The 19,760-nt window shown below is 37.4% G+C and overlaps 1 protein-coding gene across 1 annotated transcript in view; it reads left to right on the forward strand.

Moving 5' to 3' along the window:
* Nup107 (nuclear pore complex protein Nup107) overlaps positions 1-19,760 on the forward strand; it is a 446,410-nt gene that overhangs the window by 82,460 nt on the left and 344,190 nt on the right. Inside the window, exons 4-5 of the mRNA XM_090373566.1 lie at positions 2,900-2,962; positions 15,010-15,088. Of these exons, the coding sequence (XP_090229692.1) occupies positions 2,900-2,962; positions 15,010-15,088 (142 nt within the window). The remainder of the gene's footprint in view (positions 1-2,899; positions 2,963-15,009; positions 15,089-19,760) is intronic.

Consider the following 19,760-nt stretch of genomic DNA (forward strand, 5'->3'; position numbering starts at 1 on the left):
TTGATGCTTGTACATGTCAGAGGTAGCAGATGTTACATATTGTGGAAAAGAAGTATTCTAAAGCAGGGTAAAAGCTGCTCTCCCAGCACTACCAGTTGGAATTACCACCTGCTGCTATTGATGTGGGCACAAAAAGAAAAGCTGATTTTAAGTAGCAGCTTATGTAATTCATGACCAAGAAATCAATTCAAAAGTGACGTGTTCAGAAATAGCTAACTGTCTTGGACTTTTGCTCTCATTACTGAATAAAATCATGTTATTCAACACACACAAAGTTAGTAAACAAAAAGCCACTGAAATTGAACTAAAACTTAAATAGATAAACCTAAATGCCTAAACAGAGCTTTGATATATTCAATAGAATTTTATAAACAGAGTTTTGGGTTCTAAAAAAAAAGAGTAGGAAAAAGTCTGTAAATCAGCAGATCAATCAATTCTTCACTTAACCTTTTATATAAGTATGAAGTGAAAAACATTTTAAATGCATATGAAACAGTACTCAACTAATCTTTGGTGCCAGATAAGACTAATTATTAAAGGGACATCTTGCAAAAGTGGAAATAAATCAAGGGTAGTAAAAATCTGCATAATTAGGAAGTATGCAGATCTTTACTTTTCCTTGTAAATACACTAGTAACACAAATGCATGGATAACATCAAACCTTTTTCTAACTTATTTACCAGCACAATGCATGGATGATTTTTACCAACAGAAAAGAGCTGCTCTTTCTGGGCAAATGGCTTACCAATTTACCAGGCCTAGCATTTTTGAGGAATGCTAAAATGATCTTCATACCTGCAAGTTGTACCAGCAGACTACAGTCCCTTGATCTTGGGCAAGAATCATTCAATGAAGGAAAAATATCAAAAGACTTTAGTTCAGAAGGCAGTTGCTGCCCTACAAAGGAAGGAGGTTTAGATGAAACTGAATATCTTGCAGAAAATACATACAATAGTAGCGTCCTTGCTTGGAGTAAGTTCTGCAGCAATTGCTAATTGCTTCGTGAAAGCAGCATTCACCACTACCACTGAAAACAAAGGTGAAGACGATAAAGATTGTAAGATATTCATTCACAGAATTTGTGAACTTTAATGATGAGAGAATAATAAAGGAGAATGAACAAAAGGATGTAGATAATTAAGAAGTGGATGAAGAAATTCCATTTTCTATTTTGGAGAGGCATTTGCTGGCTTTGAGGCAGTCTGAAGATGCATTTATCCAGACTTGATGCCAGTCAAGTTAGATTTATTTAGTTGGAAAGGGTGTTAAAAACTTGGTTTCACAGGTGTGTCTGATATCTCTCCTGGATTATTTAAAACATTTATGCAAGCATTTTCTTTCCACGCTATTTTACAGTTGGTGCTTTGACTGTTCTAAATGAATTGATGTTATTATAAGACATGAGTTGTTATTATTTTTGTTTATTTTATTAATTTTGCTTTGTTGTTATCTTATAGACTTATGTAAACTTTTTTTTTTTTTTTTTCAGTATTTTGTTAGAGTAAAGCAAATATTATAATTAACATGGAGTGTCATTTTCTGTTCCAGTGTTATTCAAGCTCCACTTAAGGGTTTTCCCATGAAATCTTGTGCAGAAATCTTGTCCCCAAGGCTTAAATTGGGGTTCTGCTGTATCAAACAATACCTCAGTTTTGTCCAAGTACAGTGTATATTATTTTTATTGCCTTTTTCATTTGCCTATATTAGTTCCGCTGATGGTTTTGTGGATAATAATAATAATAATAGAGTTGTGTACTTTAATCTACTTTTATTTTCTTCAGATGTGCATATTTCTAATAGTTATTTTGTGGAATGTTGATTTTTGTCTAGTCATAGTTGAAAATCTACATTTCACAATTGCTAAAGTTGCTAAACCAATATGATTGCATATCCTTGGGTGGTGCATACGGAAACAACATATAATTTGGTTGACATGCAGGCCCCTTGTATAGCATGACAATGTGTTCTAAGGGATGTTGGAAATGCCCAACATTCTTTGCTAAACATGCTTATAATCTATAGCCTCGTGGTGCGGTGAAGCATGTCCCAGCGAATGTGTGAAGTTAATCAGTTATTGTTATTGTTATTTGGTTTTTAGGAGCATTAGCAACTAAGGCCATATTGCTCCGAGAATATGCGGTGGTCATTCCCTTGACCTTTCCACATCCTCCGTATTTGGTGGTGACGGGCTCGAACCCTGGTCTAATCAAGAAGCGTGTGCTACGCACTGCTGCTCCTTCCCACCTGGCTACGGAGGCGCCCTAGTTATCAGTAATAGTGTTCTTCAGTTCAGTAGGGGTTCAGAAATGCCTGCTCTTTAAGATATACACAAAGAAGAGGGGTGAGGAGAAATCAGGAGAGGTAAGGTTTGATGATTTTTGGCATCCAGAGTCTGTCTTTAAACATAGATTTCTCTTTTGCAATGCTACTACACATGTCTTTGCAGTTTTTTTTTTTTCCCATATAGTTGGAAATATTATTCCTTACATTCTGTTTTGTTTGATGTGTAAATCTCTTAGCAATTTCCAGATATTGCTAGGTGTTGACTCTTTCTCTGAAGAAAATAGGGCTGATAAAGTGGTAGTGTGATGCAATTTCTCACTTTCTCTCTCTCTCTCTCTCTCTCTCTCTCTCTCTCTCTCTCTCTCACTTTTTGACTGTTAACATATGGACCTAGATGGAACTATGCATCATCTGTGAATAATGTGTGATCTGTGATTTCTATTTTCACTGCAATTTGTTGCTGGAACCACTTACAGTATGCATCATGTTTATTATTATTACATATTTATTATTACTGCAAGTAGATATATGCAGTTATATGGGTTTAGTGACTTAAAAAATGCCCTATATTAAACATCTACACTTACTAGATAATGATTATTTATTTTTTTAAAGATTATAGATGGTATATCCATAAACTATGAAGATAGGTTTGGTGAAACCTCATTATTTACGGAGGTGAGAATGCTTTATAACATCTTACTGATTTTGAAGTTGTTGTTTTGTTTGCAAGTTGATATTGTTTGTTTAAAGTGTTTAAGTTGTATGTTGTTATTACATTGCCATCAATATTATTTTAGTAACAAAACAGTGTAAATTAAATCTGCATCTTAATGTAGTGTATGTAGTAACTAATGTATGCAATGCATTGTGTGATTGAATCTGTATACTGCCACAAAAAATGCAATCTTTTGTGATGGTAAAGTGGTTTTGCCACTTTTCACTCTTTTGGAGGTCTCAGTTCAGTTCCTATCATTACTGGAGAAATTTCTGAAGTCCTCTTCATTTGAGGCTGTATTTAGCTGATTTCAGGCTCAGAGAGTAGGATTGCCCTATGAGTTATTCTGGATTGTTCAGCTTTCACTACTTGAAAATTGGCCTCTGAATGCACACACACACAGGTATAATACACAATGGTACACATGGTTTAAGTTGCTGCATCAGCAACACAACAACAAAAATGCATGGTCTGTTGTTAACTGTGCTGGTTAATCATCTATGATTAGGAATTACAAGTAAGTTGCAAATTCTTTTGGCCCATTGGGACTGCATAAAAAATCTATTTTTAATATATAGCCAAAATTAATGACATTAATTTATGTAGTTCAGTAAATATTGCTAAACAGAGGGAAGGGAAAAAAAAAAAAAACCCACTCACTTCACTATATTCTTTGGATACAGTTTCTGAAAAACTGTCACTAACATAGTATTTTAAATGCCAAGATAAAACACAAAGTAATAAAAATTGAATATGTTTATACAGTCGGTCCTCGTATAACACGTGTTTGCATTACACAAATTCGATCATACACGATTTATAAATAGGGGAACGTTATCTTATATAACACGAACCGAATTCGCTTATACACGATTCGCCTTTGTGTTTACAAGAAATGGCAGTCGAATGCGGAATCACCCCAACTGAACGCAACACGATAGGAACGAAGAAGATTCTGAAAATGTATTTATGTGTTTTATATCAGTGAAGGGGAAACACATTTCACCATAATAATGTAAAAACCAACACAATTCCAGCTATCGATATAATCGCAAATGCAATTAGATGGAGTTTACTACCAGTTTACAACAGATTCCACTAGCAGAAATGCAACTGGAAATTGCTTTTATTGTTTTATGGTAGTAACCCCCAGAAATGTGCTTTAGTAAAATGTGAGGTGTTAATAGTGTATCTCGGCCTTTACGGTGTTGTTTATTCAGTTGCTACACGCGCGCAGCTTTGTTTGTGTATCAAGCGTGCCTCTTCGTTTTGTAATTGTGCTTTATTCCCTAAAAATAAGTGAAATACTTAAAAGGTGTGAAAAGGAAGCGTCCTGGCTAAGACACTGCAGATTCAGAGAGAGAAAAAAAAAAAAGCAAATCGATAAACAGAGGCGGACTGGGTCAAAAATTCTTACCCGGGAAAATTTATAGTGGCCTCATACTATGGTTTATGGCCAAAATCACACCGGCCTCCGGCCCACCGTGGTTTCCCCCGTAAGGCTTATGGCCAGTCCGCTTCTGTCGATAGAGAAAAAATATGGAATTGTGAAACGCTTTGAGCGAAATGAAAGACCATGTGATATTGCACGTGCTACAGGCCTAAATGAGGCAACGCCGAGAATTACAAAGAATGCAGAGAAAATAAAAACAACTTTCATAGCGGAAACAATGAAAGTGTAATTAAAGTTCCTTAGATTAAGACACAAAGAATTGGAAGAGATGGAATGGCTGTCATCTCTTTGGATAGAAAATCAAACAAAAAGCAAGTTTGCTTACGATAGAAGCAAAAGCATTAGCAATATTTTATTACGACTTGCGTATTATAATTTATACTTACGTATTATAAAATACGTAAGTATTTTATTACGACTATTTTATTTAATATAATTTTTTTACGAATAAAATACGTATTTTAGTCGTAAAAAATACTTTAGTATTAAAAAATACTAAAAATACTTTATTATAATATAATATTATTTTTATTACGTATTTTAATCGTTATAAAATACGTAAGTATTTTATAACGATTAAAATTACCCGATTATTTATTGTGTTTGGTAATGTTTTGGTTCCAAATGTGTGTTCAATCTTGGGTGGTCGGCACCTAACCCTACTTTTCCCATAGGGCCTGTTGTTTATATTGCACGATTTTACATTGCACGAGGATTTCTAGGAACGCAACTATCGTGCTATACAAGGACAGACTGTATTAGTTATAGGAAAAATGGACCGAAACGAGGTGAAATTGTAGAATCTCAGTAAGAAAATGTATTCATGTAAATTTTATAATACAGCTCTAATGAAAAAGTTACATGAACTGTTAAAAGAAGAAAAGATATGTTAAAGAAGCAATCAGAGTTAAAGCTTACAACTGTTATTAAAAAGGGACTTCCCAAAAATAATTGTATTCCATGTCCTCTATACCATTCCCGTGTACTGTCATAATTCAAGTTTAAAAGAATTAGCATCCAAGTATAATAGAATTGATTAGTTAGTAACTCAAATAAATGAAGTTGCATTGTTCTTTCACTTCGTATTGTTTTTGAAAATATAAAACTTTCGAGTCCAAAGGCAAGTGAGGCCCCTGGAGATGATGGCATATACCTAGTAATTTTGAGGGAGGCAACCAGAGAGTGTATTGAACCACTGAGGTTAATTGTGAGGGCATCTTTGGACTTGGGGGACATTTCTTTGAATTGGAGAAGTGCCAACTTATCACCAGCACATAAAAGCAGTTCTACAAGTGAAGGCGGTAACTACAGACTGGCTAGTCTGACTTCATTGGTAGGGAAAATCTTACAAGCAATGATCAAGGGTGCAATCCAGAGACATTTAAATAGAAATGGTTCTGAAGGACACACAGCATGGTTTTTTTACTGTAAAATGGTGTTTATCTAAATCGGTAAGCTATTTTGACACAGTTACTCATGAGCTGGATGTAGGGAACAATTTCAACATAGTTTATTTGGATTTTAGCAAGGCATTTGACTCAGGCTCTCACAATGGATTACTGTATAAGCTGGAACATGTTGGGATTACTGGGAAGATTCTAAGATGAATTACAAGGTGACTGCAGGGAAAAAGGTTGAGATTAATGAATATTCTTCAGATTTGTGTAACATTAGAAGTGGAGTCGCTCAAGGATCAGTTGTTGGACCACAGTTGTTTCTGATTTTCATAAATGACATCAATGGAGGGATTAAGGGCATGATGTCAAAACTTGCAGATGACTTAAAGATTGGGAGAATCATTAATGATGAGTGCCAAGCAGCACTCATTCAAGATGACTTGAAGAGGATTCAGGAGTGGTCAGAAAAGTGGCAGCTATGTTTTAATGCAAGATCTTACACTTGGGGAATAGCAGCCCCAAAACAATTTGTATACTTTGTGTTGTTACAAACAGTAGTGGAAGAAAGGGATCTGGGATTTATGATACGGGCAGGTATGAAGTTTCCTAAGCAGTGTAAAAAGGTAGCCAGGAAAGTCCATGGTATCCTATTAATGATTTATTAAACAATATAAAAGGTGACATGTTGTGGTTTATCACAGCCCTGCTCTCTGAGAGAACCATTCTTCTTAAAGCGGATCAACACACAATCTGGAGAAAGATCACTGCAGGAGTTCCCCAAGGCGGAGTTCTCTCCGGAGCATTATTCACCGCAGTCATTCTTCCGTTTGTGCAACAGAGAGAAGACATACTCTGCTATGCCGATGATATTAAGATATTTACTCAGATTAACCCTGGCGAACATCTCTCAAACATCAATAAAAAGATCTGTGAAAAGTTACGTAACTTAGGATCCTATCTCCATCAATTTGGCCTCCTCATTAACCCTGCCAAATCAGCACAAATTGTCTTTTCTCTGAAGCGCCAACCCACTGAAATCGAAGCCTCTCTAGACGGCATTCCCTTCCCAGTGGTCAAGATGCATACAGACTTGGGAGTCGTCTTCGACTATAAACTGAGCTTCAACCCCCACATTGACAAGCTCACAGCAAAATTCTGTAAAATGCGCTGGACCACAAAACAACAACTGCTCCACGTTAGGGATCTGGATGTGACTCGTCGATACGTATACACCTCAGTATACGCCGTCGTACTGTATGCCTCGGAAATTTGGGGGTCCGCCGCCCCTACCAACATCAAACGCGTGTACTCCGCCGAATACTGGCTCCTTCGTTGGATCACGCAAAAACATCGTCGTCCACCCCAGCAAAGAACAACTGCGATGGCGAACTCACTTAATTTTGCCCGACTTCCAGATCTTGTATTTGAAAAACGCCTCGTTCTCACTGTCAAGATGACAACCGGAATGGTCTCAGAGCCAAGCATCTGGGAACTATGTGGCTGGAGAATCCCTCTACCCGGACTGAGGTCAGCTCCCACGCTCACAGCTGACTATAACAGACTATCGCTCAGTGATCGCTTTCTCCCCAGGGAGATGCTCCCCACAATTGTTTCAATTGACGGCGACCTCTGTAGGTTTGTGAAGGATCGGAGGTACCGAAGACAGATCCTTAAGAGCCTGACCTTGGCCAGGCAAAGTGCACATTGATAAGGGCAGCATAATAATAATGCCCAATATATTGTAAATATTGTTCAAAGCACGATGTCTTTATGAATATGTTGTAAATAAAGTCAACAATATCTTTATGAATATAAATATTAATATAACATAATGTAAATATGAATACCTTTATTATTTCATTGTAAATACTGTCAAAAGCATATATTCTGTAAATAATCTGACATTGATTCTATTTTATTGTTGGCACTGGGGGATTAGCCCGAACTTCAATGTGGGCTCCCTTCCCCCAAAGCTATTGTCCACCAACCAATGTAAAACCCCTGGCATTGCTGCTGTGAAGGGTCTATTGTATATACCATGTTTGTATACAATAAAGATTAAAGATTAAATATCCTGTAGAGATAGGGAGGCCATAATCCCAATGTATAAGGCAGTGGTCAGCAACCTATGACCACTGCCTTATACAGCGGGAATATAGAAGGTGACCCATCAGCATGATTTGGTTGATCTGTAACTGAATATTTTAATTCATTTAAAAAAATTTAAAAATCCACGATGCAGTTTCAATTTAAGCACCTTTCAAATTTGGTTGTAGCTTGTAGCAGGTTCTATTCCTTATTGTTGATATATCGATACACATCCTTGTAACACTTGAAATTTTAATTGCCATTCTATCTGCATTTGGTTCTTCCTATATGCACAAGCATATATTTTCTCAAATGAAATATGTTTAATCCATTATGAAGCAAGCTAACAAGACACAATTCAGAATTATTGTGTGTGCAGTTAGAAGTTAAAAAGTACCAACCAGATTTATAAACTTTTCTAAAGAAATTCAGCATCAAAGAAGCCATTAAAAATCCTCACACTTCATTACTAAAAATTTATATTTAAAAATGTATCATATAATATTAATATTACTACATCTATATAAATAAATGTGCTTAGAATTGAATTTAAAAATAAGATTCGTGGATGAATTTTTGTTATTTGCATTCTACAATATCTACACTACATAGTCTTCAGTACTGGTCAACTGTTATGACCAATCAAAAAAAATTCGAAATGCAAGATATGATCTGCCATAGAAAAAGGTTGCTGACCACTGGTATATGGAATTGTAAGACCACATTTGGAATACTGGGTTCAAATATGGAGACTTCGTCTGAAAAAAGACACATTTAGCTTCTTGAAATGGTCCAAAGTTGAGTATTGAGATCGACAAAAGGTTGACCATATGAGGAAAGACCTCGAATATGTGGGCTACAGCTCTTGGTCACCAGACACCTTAGAGGAATGTGATTGAGGTTTATAAGGCTCTGAGAGGAATTAGTAAAATCAATGAAGTTGTCTTTGCCCCACTGGAGAATTACCTGAAGATCGGCATTTAAGGAATTGGTAGCAGATTTTCGAGAAATTGAAGCTGATTGAGCAGGACAAGGTTTCTCAAAATGGAAAGTTGAATGCAATGTGCTATCATTGGCAAAACTATGGATAGGATTTCGAGTCAATGGAAAGAAGGTCATTAATATACAAGAGGAAAAGAACTGAACCTTGGGGGACACCGGCATTAGTGGAGAAGTTAGAAGACAGAGAGCCATCTACCATCACCCTCAGTGAGCGATCATAGAGAAAACTGAATAACCAATTGCTAAAAACAGTTGGCAAACCATAAGATGGAAGCTTGTTTAGAAGACCTTTATGCCAAACACGATCAAAAGCCTTTGAGATGCCAAGAGCAACTACTTGTGTTTCCCCAAACCTTTCCATTGAATTAGTCCATAAATAAAACATAAGAAAGAATATCACTGGATAGACACTGACGGAATCCATACTGGCGATCGTTGATCAGACGGAAGGTTTCTAGGTAGTTTAAGAGTTGCCGTTTAATTGATTTCTCCATTACTTTTGGATGGGAGGGATTTGTCACCCTTTTTAGGAACTGGCTGGATATGAGCAAATTTCCAAGCAGAAGGAAAAACACCTTTGGAATAACTTTCTTATTCAACAGGCGGAAAACAAGGCGGCAAAGAATAGGAGTAAGTTCAGGAGCACAGGTTTTGAGAACAAGTGGAGAAATACCATCGGGACTTGGAGTTTTCTTGGCATCAAGATTAGTCAAAATCCTTTTGTCATCCTTTTGACGGAAGACCACAGGAGGCATTGAATGGATTGTGTTGGGAATGGTGGGAGGTGTTTTACCAAGATCATTAATACATGAGTTGGAAGAAAAATGGGATGCTAGCAGGTCAGCTTTATCCTTGGCTGAAGTGACAACAGAACCATCTGGTTTGAACACAGGTGGGAGCAGAGATGGGCAAAAGTTGCGGCCAATAGCATTTGGCAAGAGACCAGAATGCTCGGCTTCCATTAGGGCAAGAAGCAAGTTTTCTGCTCTTAGCCTGTTCAAATCTAGTTTGGACTGATTAATAACTGCTTTACAATTGTTGCAAGCTTTGATGTAGGCAGAAAATGAAACTGGAGAATTAGAAACAAGCCAATTACGATATGCAACATCCTTCTCTTGAACAGCCTTAGCACATTTATTGGAAAACCAAGATTTAGATAAAGGACGAGATTTTAAAGTGGAGTGTGGGATGAAGGATTCCATTCCTGCAAGAATAATTTCACTGACACGATCTGAGCAAACGTTGACATCAGAACTTTTGAAACAGTAATCCGACCAAGGAAAAGAAGAAAAAGAAGTCCACAGGTCATACCATTTTGCATTCTTGCAATGCCAAACAACATGAGGTTGGGAATAGCCATGAGATAAAGGTTCTATTGGAGAAGAGACAATCACCAAGTTGTGATCTGAAGTGCCTAAAGGACCTCTCACTTCGACCGTGTACTTAGAAGGGTTGTTTGTTTGAAAAAGATGAAGCGTATTGGCTGTATGATTAGCATTGTTCGTTATTCTTGTAGGTAAATGAACAATCTGTACAAGATCATTAGTAATTGCAAAAGCCTCAGCATCTCGACCAGCTGGGTCGGTGTGACTAGAAAAGAGAAGCCAGCTGGAGTTGTGAACATTAAAATTACCTCACTGTTAGGAAAGTTGGACTGGAGAAAGTCAAGTTGCAAAGAGAGGAAGTCAAAGAGCTCCAAGTGATTAGTGGAATTGGGAGAACGGTAGAGACAACAGATGAATTTGACACAATGAGGTAGAGAGATTTTAAGCCAGAGAAGATCAAAGAGAGGAGATTCCAAATTGCCAAGTCTCTGACGGGGAATATCAGAATGGACATATGCACAAGTACCACCTTTGAGTTGAAAGGAGTCATACAGTGAATAATTTGGGCATCTGAGATGAGCAGTAGTTGAATCAACCGATAACTGAGATTCTGTCAGAAAAAGTACATGGGGTTTGGCAGACTGCAAGTGGAAATGGACATCGTTGAGGTTAGAATTGAGACCACGTATATTTGTGAAATGAATTAGGAAGTGCTTGGGAGGTTTAGATCTTTTCGCAGATAAGTTTGCTCTATTAGTATGACAATTCATGGTGTATTCAATACTAAGAAAAAGTGGGTGGGACATGCTGTATGAAGTAATGAAATTTTTGGATATGACGTACATAGGGTAAGAATATACCCAGGTCCTTGACATAACGTGGCCTCGACAATGCTCCCCGCATACACACTACTCGGACTCCCTCCAGTCACTATCTGGCAGAGTAGAGGTAACAAGATTATACACTAGCTGATCCGGAAGCCTCCTAGAGAGTTACCAATAGTTTTGGTCCGGTGTACTAACTAGCGGCCGGCCTGCGAACACCATTTTAGAGTTGTACCCTCAAAATGTAAGGAATATTGGATCTCACCACGATGTTCATCATAACCTCAAAAGTCATCAATCATACTGCATGATGGAAGAGATAGGGAAGGGTTGACTGGACTTAGCTCTAGAGCCTAAACATGGGTTCCTCCACTTCAAGCCTCCAATAAGCAAAGTGGTGGTATTGCACCGGTTGATGAGAGTCATCTACCACCCAGTACTGCCTGGTAACATAGAGTTGCGGCGTTCCTCCATGTGGTGTGAGCACCACACCTCGACCCCTGCTTACGTTGGTTCACACCTGGGTGGTCACCCACCATGTACTTGTGCATGGAGGTTATACCCAGGATTACTAGCAGTCCCACCATCGTGAAGGTGCAAGCAGAGGATTTGGCTGTCACAGACCGTCCGGACTTCGCCAAAATTGGGTCCACTCAACTTGAGTGTCACCCGAATATCAGTTCCACCAGCGTTTTAGACTCCCAGGTAGCAAGTGCAGCTTGTCTGGCAAATCTGAGAGAATGTCTGTGACAACCGCAAGGACCAAACATACATGTTGTTTACTGCCCTTACATACATGTCGATTTACTGCCCTGCTGTCCCAGAGCCATAGAAAGTATAGTCATACCACCTTGCAAACTCAGAAGGCACCACAGCATCTTAAAGTCCCTATAGACATCTCATTTATAACGGTCATACTTGATCTCTAACATGCTTCACATTTTTTAAATATTTTTAATATGAACTGCATGCACAACAGAAATCAGTGGGTTCATAATCCCATTGTAAAGCAACACAGCTTTCAAATTTATTTGAACTGTCTATGAAAAGGCACCACCCTTCTGCATTAGAATTAATACCAATTTCTTCATAAAAATCAAACAAGTAAACATATCAACAGTGTAAAGCACTTTTATGCAATAGTGTAAAAACATGCATAAGTGGTATGTCTTTTTCTTTCTCTGTTTTCTCTTTTCTCTCTTCTTTTTCTGTATGCGGAAGTCTTGCAAGTTACGTTCATAAATTCTTTCTTTCTTTTAAATGAAATGCCAGGAGCTCTGCATTGTATTTCGTTAGAACCAAGTCCCTCACTGAATTATCTAGTTTTTGCTGATTAGAGAAATGTTCTTAAATTAAATAGGCTTCTGAGATGTAATTCCTGTTAACCTGTTCACCAGATTCATCATCCAGTCTTGAAGACTCTTTGTATGGTGGATTGAGAATTGATTGGTATTTGTTGTGTGGCACTGGAGTAATAGAGAATGGTATGTTGAGATACATTATAGCTTTTCGATCCACATCCTTTTTAAAACTTTATATATTCACCATTCAAAACTAGTAATTATGACGGTTTATGGGATTTTCCTTCATATTCTAGTTATGGCCGACCGGGCTAGCCAGGTAGGTAAAGTGTGCCTGTCTGGCAACCCAAAGGTCCTTGGTTCGATTCCCGCCTTGGGCTTGGATCACAGTAAAATGCAAAAAAACTTTGGGAGGTGCATTATGGCCATAGAAGCTGATGCGCCAACAACTAACAAGGGGGGGAAAAAATATTCTAGTTATAGCAAAAGGCATGTACTTATGATTACCACTAAGCTACCTATGTAATGATGCAACTATCCAGAAGAAAAAAGGTGCCCAAATTACCCATAAACTTCCAAAATAGGCTTCATATGCACTGCAAAAACTTAGTGCTACCAACAATGTTATACTTCACCTGCTTCAAGCCTATCTGATATCTACAAACATAATAAAACCTACACTTTTGCTTGATAGTCACTGCAAAAAAAAAAAAGTAAGAATTCTATATGCTGTTATATACAAATGATGCATAAACATTACACCTTCATTTGCAATATTTTGGCAGTACTTGAAGGCGTTATTGATGCTATTAGAAAAACCAATGATACCATTGGATTCAGCACACAAAATACATACAGTAAATCCCTGCTATTCGTGGTATCTGTATTCGCAGTCGCTGATTTTAATAGAAAACGAAACCTAAAAAAATGCGAATTTTAAATCGCCGTGAACATTTTCCCCCAATAAAAAAACTTGGGTGTGGCTAAAATTATCTTTCCCAATCAAAACAGCGATCAGCAGGTGGGTGGGGGGGTGACAAAATCGCGAGCATGGATGTTTCTCGCCAATCCTTGTTCAGTATGTGCTATGTGCTTGTCATGGAAGGTTTCGTCGTTTGCTTTTAATTTATATGCTTATAAATTGAATAAATTTATCAATTTATATGCTTACAAATGTGAAAAATCTACCGTTTTGCAGTGTGTTAGTGTAAACAGACTTTTTCGAGCGTGTTAACGGAAGAAAGTGACTTGATTGTGGACAAATTCTTTTCTAACCCCTACAAAAATATGGCTAGGAATAACAAGGGAATTGTGAAAAGATCAAAGAAGGTGATGACATTAGCGAGTAAAATTCAGTTATTAGACAAAATTTCTAAAGGTGAAAGTGTCTCGTCAGTGGCAAAACATTATAAAATCAATGTCAGTGTACCGCTGACATTGATTTTATAATGTTTTGAAATCAATCAAGAAATCGGAAGAAAAAATCCGCCACAGTGTCCGTGAAAACGCGCTAATTGCTTCAAAAATTTGCTGTGTAACTCATGATGTTAAATTAGAAAAAAATGGAAAAAGCTTTAAATCTGTGGATAGAAGGCCGAACTCAAAATAAAATTCCCTTAAGTTCGCTCATCATTCGTGAAAAGGCAAAACACCTTTATCAACACTTTAGTGAAACTGGTGATAGAATGTCAGGATAAGTTTTTTATCTATAGCAAAGCTGCTGGATTGAAAGATTTGTTCGAAATTTCTAATAAATATTACATTTAATATTAAATTGTTTCTTATTTTCATTTCGATGCCTTATGCTTGTATTTCACTATGTACTGTCTATGTACATGGTCATATTATGAAGATACATATAATACATACATAGACAATTTTAGACTAGTTTTTCTTATATATTTCATACTTTGGAACGGAACCCCTTTATTACTATGGGAGCCATAACTCAGTATTCGTGGCATTTCTCAGGAACGTAACCCCCGCGAATAGCGAGGGTTTACTGTATATGATAAACTTTTTCTTTGTTACATAGTGTTATGCTAAATAATAGAGAAGACTACATGTTCTGTGTTCTGACCTTTTCCCAAGGTTCTTCCTCCGTAGATTTTATGGTAGGTAGTAAAAATAGCTTAAACTACTTACTAGGATATGAAACATTAAAACACACATGCACTGTAGATGAGAATGGCAAAGTAGAGAATTGAGGTGCTGAATGAAGCTTTTGTGAGTTGGAAGCCATCCTTTTGACTATTTGCAGTGATCTGCACTGATAATCTTTGCTCCTACCTGCATTGCAACAATCATGATGTTCAATGATCATGTTAGTCATTTTAATTTGAACATGATTTTAGCACTACACACAAAGGCCATATAATGATAAACTAACACTAATGTAGTGAATTGTTATTTTATCGTTATATATGTACTTGTGCTAATTTTTATTGTTACTTCTTATAATATATTTTCAGGCCATATAAATTAATTAAAAATAAAAACCCTTGAGAGTTATTACTTCCTTGTACTGTTTTCAGCAGTATGTGATTTGTTTGGGACAAATTTTTGTTACTGTACAGATAAAATTTTTTATAATCACCTTTTACATTTTATTTTTCAGGATCCGCTTGGAATATGTGCAGAACAAACATTGCAATCAGAACTTTCAAAATTTACAGATGAAGATCAGGTCCTACAGGGTGAATTATATTTTGTCAGTTAGCTCAATCAATTTTTGTACATACATAAAAAATTATTCTTTTGCCTTCACACAGATTACATTAAAAAGTCTAACACAAGAGGACAATAAATTCAGTCACTTTTTTTTTTTTATATGAAAACCCTAAACACAAGAGGTATTAGAACCTATAGTACTTAGTACCATGCTTGGGTTGGAGGTTGAGAAGATGAAAGAAGATATTTGTTGACATTAGACTCGAACTTCTATAGACTTTAATTTTTAGGAAATATGCATGAAGGAAGGTTGTTCCAGAAAACGGCAGTAGAATAAATAAACGAGAAAGATGAAAAGTTGGTTCTGTGAGTTTGAAGTTGAACAGTAAATGGATGTTGGCTGGTGGTGGCATGTGTTCGAACCGTTTCGAAAGAGAGAGTGGGAATTATAGAAGCCAATTCAGAAGAACAGTGCCCATGGAAGTATCTGTAGAAAAGGCATGCAGCAGAAACAGTAAGTCTATGAAACCACGAGTGGAGAGACTCTGTTAGAGATGAGTCATTAATTAACCTAATTGCCCTCTTCTGAATGGAATCTAGAAGCCTGAGAAGGTTTTGGGGGCACCACCCCAGATGTGTGGGAACAATATTCTAAGGTAGGGCGGATTTGCGATTTGTACAGAGTGAACTGTTTTGAGAGAGAGAGCTGTTTTGGAAGAAAAGTAATGCTGAGAGCAAAAGAAAAAACCAAGTTTTTTAGATGCAGAGGAAGCAATATTTGTAATGTGCTTGTGCCAAGAGAGATTAGAAGTCAGTAATCCCTAAAAGAGATATATCATTTTGCCTAGAAATCAGAGTGTCACAAAAGATAAGCATAGGAGCAGAAGAATCCTTTTTGTGAGATATCAGACAATATCGAGTTTTAGAAGGATTGAAATAAACTAAGTTGTCTTTGCAGCACTGGAGAATTACCTGGAGATCGGCATTTAAGGAATTGGTAGCAGATATTCGAGAAGTTGAAGCTGATTGAGCTGGACAAGGTTTCTCAAAATGGAAAGTTGAATGCAATGTGCTATCATCGGCAAAACTATGGATAGGATTTCCAGTCAATGGAAGGTCATTAATATACAACAGGAAAAGAGTGGACGAAAAAACTGAACCTTGGGGCCACCCGTGTTAGTAGAGAAGTTAGAAGACAGAGAGCCATCTACCATCACCCTCAGTGAGCAATCAGTGAGAAAACTGGATAATCAGTTACAAAAAAAACAGTTAGCAGACCATAAGATGGAAGCTTGTTTAAAAGACCTTTATGCCAAACACGCCCGTGACCACCAAATACGGAGGATGCAGAAAGGTCAAGGAATGACCACCTAATATCCTCGGACAATATAGCCTTAGTTGCTAATGCTCCTAAAAAACCAAACACGATCGAAAGCGTTTCAAATGTCAAGAGCAACTGCTTATTTCATTGAACTTTTCCATTGAATTTGTCCATAAATGAGTAACATAGTAACATAATCCAGGATATCACCGGTGTATCGATACTGATGGAATCCATACTGGCAGTCGTTGTTCAGATGGAAGGTTTCTAGGTAGTTTAAGAGTTGGCAGTTAATTGATTTGTCCATTACTTTAGAAAGAGGCACCTCCGTAGCCAGGTGGGCAGGAGCAGCAGTGCTTAGCACACGCTTCTTGATTAGACTGGTGTTCGAGCCTGTGACCACCAAATATGGAGGATGCGGAAATGTCAAGAAGTGACCACCGCATATCCCCGGAGCAATATGGCCTTAGTTGCTAATACTCCTAAAAACCAAATAACAACAACAACTTTAGAAAGAGTAGAAGTAATTGCAATGGGACGATAATTGGATGGGAGGGATTTTTTTCCCAATTTTTGGAACTGCTTGGATATGAACAAATTTCCAAGCAGAAGGAAAAATACCTTTGGAATAAGAAAGTGAAAAGAGGCGGCAAAGAACAGGAGTAAGTTCAGGAGCACAGGTTTTGAGAACAAGTGGAGAAATGCCATCAGGACCTGGAGCTTTCTTAACATCAAGATTTACCAAAATCCTTCTGACATCCTTTTGACGGATTACCACAGGATACATTGAATGGAGCGTGTTGAGAATGGCGGGAGATATTTTACCAAGATCATTAATACATGAGTTGGAAAAATGGAATGCTAGTAAGTCAGTTTATCCTTGACTGAAGTGACAACAGAACCATCTGGTTTTGACAGAGGTGAGAACAGAGATGTGCAAAAGTTGCAGCCAATACTTTAGCAAGAGACCAGAATTCTCGGCTACCAAGAAACAAGTTTTCTATTCTTAGTCTGTTCAAAATCTCTAGTTTGGACTGATTAATAACTGCGTTACAATTGTTGCGAGCTTTGGTGTAGGTAGAAAATGAGACTGAAGAATTGGAAACAAGCCAATTACGATATGCAATGTCTTCTCTTGAACAGCCTTAGCACATTTATTGGAAAACCAAGGTTTAGATAAAGGACAAGATTTTAAAGTGGAGTGTGGAATAAAGGATTCCATTCCTACAAGAATAATTTCGCTGACGCGATCTTAGCAAATGTTGACATCAGAAGTTTTGGAACAGTAATCCAACCAAGGAAAAAAAAAAGAAAAGAAATCTCGTAGGTTATCCCATTTTGCATTCTTGTAATGCCAAACAACACGAGTTTGGGAATAGCCATGAGATAAAGGCTCCATTGGAGAAGAGACATCACCAAGTTGTGATCTGAGGTGCCTAAAGGACCACTCACTTCGACCGTGTACTTAGAAGGGTTGTTTGTGAGAAAAAGATCAAGTGTGTTGGCTGTATGGTTAGGATTGTTCAGTATTCTTGTAGGTAAATGAACAATCTGTGCAAAGTCATTAGTAATTGCAAAGTAATTGCATCTTGACCAGCTGGGTCGGTGTGACTAGAAAACAGAAGCCAGCTGGAATTGTGAACATTAAAATCACCAAGGAAAATTACTTCACTGTTAGGAAAGTTGGACTGGAGAAAGTCAAGTTGCAAAGAGAGGAAGTGAAAGACGTGTGTCTCACATATGATATTTGGTTGGTTGTTCAATCACTGTTGACCCAGCCATGGTAGATTTGTGGTATCACAAAATGGGAGCACTTTATGATGCTGGCTGTTGGCGAGAAACTGGCACCTCTATGCCTTACCCCTATAGTCATTCCACGTTCGAAGTTGAAAACCTTGAAGTTGATTAATCTTATATCAGCTGCTCATGACTTTGAGTTTTTGGCAGCATTACAGAGCAGTGTTTGTGCACAAGGGGGTGTGCTAATGCAAAGACAACTCAGCATATATGTTTCACATACAAAAATGGATTTTTCACATTTATGTTCATAATAGATTAAAAATAAAGATGGCACCAAAAGTACACAGTACTGAATTATTTATTGTTGATTTTGAATGATAAAAAAGGGGCTTCTTTTTCTGAGTGTGCAACTGCTTCATGAAAAAAATAGGTCTACCCACTGGAGGGTTAAAATTCAAGGAAAATGTTTTATATATCCTGATTGAAATAACATTGAATCATAGGATTAATTTTTTTTAAACATTATTTTTTCCTTTATTATATGTTATGCATCGATTACTAAATACATTCATAACTAACGTTTGCATGGGTTATATGAGGGGTGATCATTTCATTCGTGGACTGGTGCAAGACCTTATCTTAATTGTCATCATCTGAATCTTCTGTGGATTTCTCCTTCTCGAAATACTCTCTTGAACTTTACACACTTTTGCCCCACCGTCAAACCCATGCATTAAATGCTTCTTGCAAGCTATTTTTTGAAAGATTGCAAAGTGCTTCCATTATAGTTCTGTGAGCATCATTGTTTCAGACACAAAATGCTTGCCTTTCAGAGCTTTCTTCAGGTATGGAGACAGGAAGAAATCACACGGGACTAAGTTCAGTGAATAAGGGGGATGTGGCAAACCTCAGCACCTATGGTGCTGATCACCGGCTGCGCAATATTAGCCATATGGGGCCTGGCATTGTTTTCATGGAGAAACCTTTTTGCACCGGAAAGTTCTTGACGTTTCTCACAAATGTTGGGACAGAGTTTGACTGAGAATCTCAGCGTATGCTTTGTTATTCAGAGTTGTTCCATGAGGCACAAAATGTGTAACAAGAATGCCTTTTATGTCAAAAAACACAAAAACCATTTATTTGTCGGCCGAACGAGAAGCTTCAATTTCTTAGGTCTTGGTGAATCAGAATGCTTCCACTCACTCGACTGTTGTTTTGTCTCTGGATCCTAGTGAAAAATTCAAGTTTCATCACAAGTCACTTTATTATTTAAGAAGTTTTGATCCTTTGTTTCAAAATGACCGATCATTTCTTTGCACAAGTCTACTCTTTGCTGTTTTTGTTCTGGAGTAAAATTTTGTGGAATCCAGTGGGCACAGATTTGCAACATTTTCAGGTGATCTTTCACAATATTGTGAGCACTACTGTATGAAATGGACATTCTAACAGCTAATTCACAAAGTGTAATTCACCTGTCTTCATCCAATATTTTCTTGGCTTTTTCAATTTACTCAGTAGTTGTTGAGGAGGAAGGCTGATCAGGCCCTGGATCATTTTCAACAGACTTACAGCCTTCACTGAATTGCTTGTCCCATTTAAATATGGCCGTCCTACCAAGGCACTCTTTACCATATGTT

This window comes from Mastigoproctus giganteus, chromosome 5, assembly GCF_048544385.1.
Source record: "Mastigoproctus giganteus isolate SK-2022 chromosome 5, ASM4854438v1, whole genome shotgun sequence".
NCBI lineage: Eukaryota > Metazoa > Arthropoda > Arachnida > Uropygi > Thelyphonidae > Mastigoproctus > Mastigoproctus giganteus.